At 48.8% G+C, this 7,500-nt stretch overlaps 5 protein-coding genes across 8 annotated transcripts in view; 3 read left to right on the top strand and 2 right to left on the bottom strand.

Annotated features, from left to right (window-relative positions):
* LOC126571727 (autophagy-related protein 2 homolog A) overlaps positions 1–182 on the top strand; it is a 20,374-nt gene extending 20,192 nt beyond the window's left edge. For 3 of the 4 annotated variants that reach the window (XM_050230493.1, XM_050230492.1, XM_050230494.1), the window contains exon 10: positions 1–31. This exon is cut by the window's left edge and continues 666 nt beyond it. The gene's annotated coding sequence lies outside the window, so the exon portion shown is untranslated. Of the gene's footprint in view, positions 32–75 lie in introns of those variants that run through there. The other variant, XR_007607918.1, reaches the window with a different exon arrangement.
* The window catches only part of LOC126571729 (dnaJ homolog subfamily C member 7 homolog), an 8,196-nt gene continuing 777 nt past the window's right edge, over positions 82–7,500 (bottom strand). The window contains exon 2 of the mRNA XM_050230496.1: positions 82–703. Coding sequence (XP_050086453.1) covers positions 123–703 — 581 coding nt within the window. The 3' untranslated portion in view covers positions 82–122. The remainder of the gene's footprint in view (positions 704–7,500) is intronic.
* Positions 597–5,581, top strand: LOC126571731 (uncharacterized). Its single transcript, XM_050230500.1, has 3 exons — positions 597–736; positions 5,173–5,306; positions 5,385–5,581. The coding sequence occupies exons 2-3, from the start codon at positions 5,180–5,182 to the stop codon at positions 5,573–5,575; spliced, it is 318 nt and encodes a 105-aa protein (XP_050086457.1). The 5' UTR covers positions 597–736; positions 5,173–5,179; the 3' UTR covers positions 5,576–5,581.
* Positions 4,261–4,656, bottom strand: LOC126571732 (uncharacterized). Its single transcript, XM_050230501.1, has 2 exons — positions 4,530–4,656; positions 4,261–4,451 (listed from the first exon to the last, which is right to left on the bottom strand). Exons 1-2 carry the CDS (start codon positions 4,654–4,656, stop codon positions 4,261–4,263), a joined length of 318 nt encoding a protein of 105 aa, XP_050086458.1.
* LOC126571730 (uncharacterized) overlaps positions 6,960–7,500 on the top strand; it is a 740-nt gene continuing 199 nt past the window's right edge. The window contains exons 1-2 of the mRNA XM_050230499.1: positions 6,960–7,234; positions 7,352–7,500. The exon at positions 7,352–7,500 is cut by the window's right edge and continues 199 nt beyond it. Of these exons, the coding sequence (XP_050086456.1) occupies positions 7,108–7,234; positions 7,352–7,500 (276 nt within the window). The 5' untranslated portion in view covers positions 6,960–7,107. The remainder of the gene's footprint in view (positions 7,235–7,351) is intronic.

Below are 7,500 nucleotides of genomic sequence, written 5' to 3'. Positions count from 1 at the left end.
TAATAACATCCGCTTTGTTACGTGTTTTTTTCATCTCTCTCTCTCTCTCTCTCTCTCTCTTTCGCATACATGAAGAAAGAAAACACCTCGGGAACTAATTTTGTGGGTTCCCTTCTGGGACACTAGTACGGAGAGTTACAGCAGCACTGAACGATCAGTTGATGCTCGTAGCACGAGTTGGCAAACAGCTGACTGCATCCTCGGTAACCGCAACTTCGTCCAAAGCCCCCTCCGAATCCAATCGGACCCCCGAATCCGCCACCTGGTCCACCAAATCCTCCACCTGGTCCCCCGAATCCGCCGCCTGGTCCACCAAATCCGCCGCCGTATCCACCACCGAATCCGCCACCTGGTCCTCCGAACCCGCCGCCACCGTATGGTCCATTGATGTCACCGCAGCAGCATGCATCGTTGAACACCTTATCATCGCAATAGCTGTACACCGATGCGTCGCACAGTGGACAGCCTGGCAGTGCACGGCTACTTGCGATCGGGTACGGCCTAAAGGGTCGCTCGTTCACATCCTTCAACGGTGCCTCCTCATCTGCCATCTTCTTTCCTTCGTCCGAAGACTTATCCTGCATGGCTGCCGGTTTCTTGGTTGTATCATCCGCCAGCAGACCGGCAGGACCCGGTACATCGGCAGCAACCAGTGGCCTGGGTAGTATCAGTTGCTGGACAACAGGAGATTGTAAAATTTTCACTGTAATCGATACGGTAGAACGAAGAAGCGAAGGTGTGTATTACAGCACAAGTTATCACTCTTATACGATTTTATTGAGCACGCGCCTTATCAACCTTAACTGTTGGCCTACACTTTAACTGACGACGTGTTGCTGCCCGACATGTGCAATGTATTGTTATTGAGACAAAGACAAGATTTTGTCTTCCGATCTTCCGAGAGCCACTAAAGTTCATGGAAATGATGCACCCAAATTTTTCCTTGGTTCTTTGCTAAAACAAGCAATCAATCGATCTTGAGATGCTAAAAGTAGTGTTTTGTAACCAAAACTGGGAGGAAAAACGATCTCTACGGGTTTCATCAGTTCCGCTGCGTGTTTTGCAGTAAGTTAGTTTGTAAAACCTTTTCCACCAAACGTATACTATCTCTATTGATTATGGAGATCTCTTGCTCCACTTTCCCTTGGTTCCTCGGGTTAAAGAAAATTTATGATATGATATAATTTTGTTTATAATATCATTCAGAATAGGCGCATAATGAATTTATTATTCAGAAAAAGTGTAAGCTAAATTTGGCATGTTCGTTTTGGCTACGTTTTTGATGCAATTTGACTACAGCAAACGGATGGACTCGCTGCAATCAAACATAAGAATTAATTTCAAGCATCTCAAAACATTCTGGCTTATGTGCTACATATGTACTGAAAATGCAATTTGAAACTGAATTGATAGTCAAAGTCCGTGAGAAGTTTTATTGATTTCTAAAACTCCCAACAAATGGATGACATCAAAACCGAGGCGTACATTTGTCATTTGAAAGTTTACTTATCGGACGGTCAGCTTTTCACACGCCCAAAAGCGCACCAAACACAATCTGGCCCAAGGTTGGCTAGTGAGCGACCCATGGACATCGACCATAAACGAATGCACCAGGAACTTGCTTCCTATACTTTCCGGTACCCCAAACCCCCCGGCTGGTTGGCCTGATGAGTGTGCAGTGTCAGCTCAACCCACGCGCTCCGCACGTACCGAACCGGACAGATCCTTCGCGGACACCCGAGCGCCCGGATAGCAACCTCTATGCATGGTCACCATGGTGATTACCATTTTCGCATTCGCATTCGAGGTGATTTCGCTAAATGTGATGCCCGAAAAGAAAGGAAGAAACGTTCGTTTGCCAAATCAATCCTCTCTCCGTTCCGAACCTGTTGCCAACGGTGCAGAGCACAACCGGATATCTTATCAATCGTTCCGTTGGTGCATCATGATGTGCACAGCACGAAGGACCATAAAGATTACACGGTTGTTAAACTGCGGGCAGCCTAAACTGAGACCGGGCCCTCCTCGCGATTAGAAGCATCGTTCCATCTCGTATTGCACACAAACCACACTTTGCTGCGTTCTTGTCCTCCTTCTGTGAGCCCCGATATCGGAATGGCCGTCGCCAGCCAAGCGTTCGTCCGATAGAGTGGACAACATAACTCTACTGATGGATAAGATATGATTCACTAGCGTGTGCTCTAGAAGGTTCGCTGTGACCTCAAAGAAGACACCAGAAGAGGGAACGCAAAAGTCACGTCGACACGGCGCCACCACGGCACGGGTAGATCAAATAGGGCCTGACGGATTATCCGTGATTCGACTTTCGCCCGATGTTCCCGGCAGCGTCTGCTAACCCTGGACCCCTTTCCGTCCCGTCGAGGGCAAGCTGGCTCAATGGATTACCGATATTATCAATCGTTGGTATCGTGGCCTCCACCGTGACCGTGTCATCCCGAAGCGCCAGCAGACAAACGGTGCCGACAAGCAGCTGCAGCAGCACCGACCGGCCAGACAATCCTTCGCTTCTTATCATTGTCCCTGGCCTATCAGAAGGGGGCGCCCCTCTTTGAGTCACAAGTGCAACGATACAAACCGCGACCGCGACCACGACCGCAACCACCGTCACCACCACAATTGACCACAAACTTCAATCGAACCGAAAACGCGAACAACGAGAGCAAACAGTTTGGCTGCAGAATTCGATTCTGCAACTGCAACTCCCAAAAAAAAAAATGCTCTTTTAGGATCGCCTTTCTACTCTACGAACGCGAACCGATCAACCTGAGATGAAGCAATCGACTAAACCGATCCACGGTGATCGACTTCAGGTGTGCTCTCGTAGACTGTTCTCCGGATTCCGAACCGGCCTCCAACTGCCTGCCGAGCCTGGCGATGTTCTTCCTCGGTTGCCATTCTTGGGCAGCCCCAAAGTGCTCTCGGGATCCACCACCAGCACCAGCACCGGTGCCACCTTGTTCGATGAACTTTCTCCCTCCTGCTCTTGCTTGCGCGCGCGTGCGCCCGCCCGCGATCTTCCTCACGATCGCCCGTTCTATCACTTTCTGCTGCTGATTTTGCATTCGTTTTGGGCCGCGGCTACTTCGCTGAAGTGGCTACCACATCTCACCGGCACCGGAGCAGTCCGACAAGCTGGTGGCTGGCCGATCGACAACTTGTTCGCTTGTTTTCCCCGTTCCTTCGGTGCCTTTCTCTCGCGCGATCATCTTTAACACGCAACGTGGTAAAGGGGGAGCTGCTGCTGCTGCTGCTAGTTTCGTTAATCTTTTGCGCGGCGCAGACGGAAGGAAAAAAAACGGGGAGATCGAAACACGGGGGTGGGGGGTTCATCTGGATCGGTCGAAAGATCAGGTTGCGATTAGCGGTACTTTTGCCGGACCCGCTCTGCTCTGGCCCCGAGCTACGCCTGTTGCTGCCGCTTGTGACAGCGGTGCTGCGCTGTGCTCCCCGGGAAGGCGTTCGCCAAAGAACGTGTTCTGCTCAATTTTCTGGCAAACAGGAACCGGGCCCGGAGAACTACATTCTTTACTCTGCCAGCTGCTGTCGCCGACAGCCTATCGGATCGGTTAATTAGAAATCGTGCGTCCTCCCGGGAGTCCCCATGTGACCCGCGGGGCGCTTAGGTAAATGCGACCGACGCCTATCGCTTATGCTGCAGCAAGGGAGCCTCTCACGATTCGTGGTGATTGATTCTCGGTGCTGCTGCTGGACCTCCGGTGGCATTCGTAATTACTTTGTTTCTTTTCGTTTTTCGATCTTCAGCAACATCCAATCGTGGATTCCGTGCAGCGGCTAGACCTTCGTCGGAACAATCCAATTAAATTTCTTGAACAATTCCTCCTTCGTCTTTGTGCCTTTGACTAACATCTTTCAGTTGGGATTAAAGTCGCCACCATGTTTGTGTTTCAAACATTCACTTAAAGCCATTAAATGATGCTGGGAAAGTATTAACAGACTACAAAAATGTGCCCAGTCCTTTCATATCATGTACCTCATTTCCATCTTTGTTGACGTCATTGCTCTCCACAGCTGGGCGCATATTTTGCGAGATTGGAGTTTTTTTCCCATTATCTCTTTAGGTCACTGTTAACCTCTTCTGGAAGTGAAATGGTTTCATTTCATCTTTCATTACAACGCTTTCTTCCTTTCTCTTTCGTACGTCTCGTGGTCTGCTTAGATTAATGGAAAAACAACAAAAAAGTATGTTTTATCGCGTAAAATTTATTTCCATCCGCACAATTAAATAGCATCCACCAAGGCCTGGAACAGGGTCTGGTCGCCGGTCATGTTGACTTTGCCCTGTGCGACCGCATCCTTCACCGGGATCTGCTTCGTTCCGACGGCAATAAAGTCCTCGTCCTTCAGATTGATCACCACATCCGGCGAAGCGGCCTTACCGTCCGAAACAGACAGTCCCTTCAGATCAACAACTGGGAGGAGCGTTTTTGGGATAAAGTTAATCGAGATCATCTCCATGATGAAAATCAATTATCTAGGAAAATGCTTACCAATTTCGTGGACACCATCGGCGGCCTCAATGTTCAGCTGGAACACTCCCAGCACTTTACGTGGTCCATTGGGGTCAATAGCGGCAACGCGGGCCTTAATTTTCTCAATCACGGCGTCACACTTCATGATGATGGGTTGAAAACGGTTTGAGGACTGTCGAATCTATGCACGAAACTGACGATGCAAGTGTCCGTTGTGCATGATTTTTATAAGGGGTTTAAAGAGTTGCCCATGCATGGCACAAGTCCGATGTCAGGTGACAGGGGGGGCTCTTTTGGGCATCATTGACGTTCGCTTCCAAACTTGAGCTACGGATGGTGAGGTAATGTGCTAAGCCCCATGTGTTAACGCATCACAACGACGCTAGTCTGCCGATCAGCCATGGATTAAGCGATGTTTAACTTGATTAATCTCCGCGATTAGCTGGGCACAAGATATTCAGTCTATTTTTGGTTCGGTTAACATTAACGGCAGTCACCTGATAAGTGACAAGAAGCGATGCTCTAACCGGTGTCCGTCATGCACGAGGTGTCTTCATCGGTATAAAAGCAGCGGAGTTTAATTGCAAGCGCCAGTTCAGCAAGTTACTAGCAGTTCAGTCCCTCTCTCTCTCTCTCTCTCTCGGTTCCCAATAACAACCAGACCAACCATGAAGTGCGACGCTGTGATCGAGAAAATTAAGGCCCGCGTTGCCGCCATTGACCCCAATGGACCACGTAAAGTGCTGGGAGTTTTCCAGCTGAACATCGAGGCCGCCGATGGTGTCCACGAAATTGGTAAGCATTTCCTTAGATAATTGATTTCCATCATGGAGATGATCGTGACTAACTCTATCCTGCACACGATCCTCCCAGTTGTTGATCTGAAGGGACTGTCTGTTTCGGACGGCAAGGCCGCTTCGCCGGATGTGGTGATCAATCTGAAGGACGAGGACTTTATTGCCGTCGGAACGAAGCAGATCCCGGTGAAGGATGCGGTCGCACAGGGCAAAGTCAACATGACCGGCGACCAGACCCTGTTCCAGGCCTTGGTAGATGCGATCTAAAACAATAGACTGAAAAAAATTGATCGATTCAACAATAAATCATTTAAGCAACTGTGAATCCATTATCTTTATCGCGAAAGTTGTTTGATAAATGCATTCGAACCAACGGATTGGTTGTCTCGTGACGAAACCGTTCAATTCAATTTTCGTGCATGAATGTGATAATAATCAAAGTGTAACCTTTTAAGAATACCACTTTTCAAAAGTTCAAAATTTATGAACTACAATTGCCCGAAAATCGATATCTTTATCAGTTTTGCTTCGATTAGTCTTACCCTTTTTTACGCAATATTCTTGATCAATATTGAACACAAAATCCCTTGCTTACTCTTACTGAGTCAAAACACAATCAATACAGAAGAAAATCAAAGATAATGGCGATCATTAATAAATTGGCAAAATTCGATAAGCCTTTTACGAGCCGCACCCAATCATTCACCAAACGCAATCAATCGTAGCTCGCTAATAATTTATCTATAGCGAGATATGGCGAGCACTATCGGTGCACTGCATCGATAATCACCTGCAATGACCGGGCAGAAAACAGTCAACTTGTTTCGTGGGGTCACTTTCCCGCCAAATCACTATTACCTGGTGGAACAGCACATTGGTTCAAAGTACCATTTTTTTTTTGCATTTCGCTTCCTCTACCAATAGAAAGACACATCACCACGCGCTGATCGCTTGCAACCCAGTTTTAGCATCAGTTTTTGATCGTTCACATGAGATACGTGGTGGGTGGTGCTAGTGGTGGTGGTGGTGCTGTACCGGTATACCAGGTTATAATTTTTGTTTGGCAGGTAACGGGTGCGTGATAAGATAAGCCACCCATATGGCACGATTGCGACATTTTATATATGGTTATTGATCAATCTTTAATTGGCGATACTATTTGGCAAGTAACATCGCTTTGTAGCTTCCCTCTTCTCGATGTCCGGTTAGTTCCGGTGAAAAATGTTCCATTTTTTTCTGTCCCTTTACGATGCTTTCCATTGCTCCATTGATGTTCCACCAAATCCCCCAAATCACAGCGTACGGCCAATGGCACTAGCCAGACGCCGAGATGAGGCAATTGACAACGAATTGACCGAGCGCGACATTAGGGAAGGCGGATCCTACCGTGGTCCATGGGTTTCGTGGATCTGGTCCCGGAGCCAGCACTGGAGCCAGTCAATTCACGCTCAATAATCCAATTAAAAGTACTCCACTTGAGTATGAGTACGAGAGGAGTAGTAGGCCGCTTTCAATCGGTACCGGCGACACGAGACGGTCGCCCAGGTCCCCACAGGGTTCAAGATAAGATGGCAATCGGGATGGCGTTGTCGTCGTCGTCGTCGTCGTTGTCGCCACCGGTTTCTTCCATTCCATCCGCCGATTGTTCACTAATCATCGTCGGGTCGGGTCGAAGATCTGCTCCAACCAATCTAACCATCCATCCATCCGCACCTCTGCTCACGGCACCACCTGTGACGCTATAAAACCGGCGACTGGAAGCCATTGGGACCCCATAATTCAGTTCAGTACGCCTCGATATGTCGCTGGAAACGGTTATTGACAAGGTAAAGGCTCGCGTGGCCGCCGTCGATCCGAACGGTCCGCGCAAGGTGCTCGGTGTGTTCCAGTTCAACATTAAAACGGCCAGCGGCATCGAGCAGTACGGTAAGGAGGAGTACCCAAGGAGTCCCCGGGAGAGTTCTGGTAGCCGATCCGAAGCAACATAATGATCACGTTCTTCGTTGTTTGTCGTTTTCTTTATGAACTTGCCACCAAACGCAGTGATCGATTTGAAGCAGTTGAAGGTGGAGAAAGGTACGACGGCCAGTGCTGATGTGACCGTGACGCTGTCCGTGGAAGACCTGGTCGCCGTAAGCGCCCGCACTCTGTCGGTCGGTGATGCGTTGACCCAGGGCAAGCTGCAGATTGAG

Source organism: Anopheles aquasalis, chromosome 2 (assembly GCF_943734665.1).
Source record: "Anopheles aquasalis chromosome 2, idAnoAquaMG_Q_19, whole genome shotgun sequence".
NCBI lineage: Eukaryota > Metazoa > Arthropoda > Insecta > Diptera > Culicidae > Anopheles > Anopheles aquasalis.
Note: the sequence above shows the minus strand (reverse complement) of the source record. Positions and strands in the feature narration are given on the sequence as shown.

What these genes read in the sequence shown, in the direction of transcription:
- LOC126571732 (XM_050230501.1), bottom strand. Translation starts at nt 4,656, where the DNA reads ATGAAGTGTGACGCCGTGATTGAGAAAATTAAGGCCCGCGTTGCCGCT. An exon ending in CGATGGTGTCCACGAAATTG is followed by an intron (nt 4,452 to 4,529) that starts GTAAGCATTTTC and finishes CGCTCCTCCCAG; the next exon opens with TTGTTGATCTGAAGGGACTG.
- LOC126571731 (XM_050230500.1), top strand. Translation starts at nt 5,180, where the DNA reads ATGAAGTGCGACGCTGTGATCGAGAAAATTAAGGCCCGCGTTGCCGCC. An exon ending in CGATGGTGTCCACGAAATTG is followed by an intron (nt 5,307 to 5,384) that starts GTAAGCATTTCC and finishes CGATCCTCCCAG; the next exon opens with TTGTTGATCTGAAGGGACTG.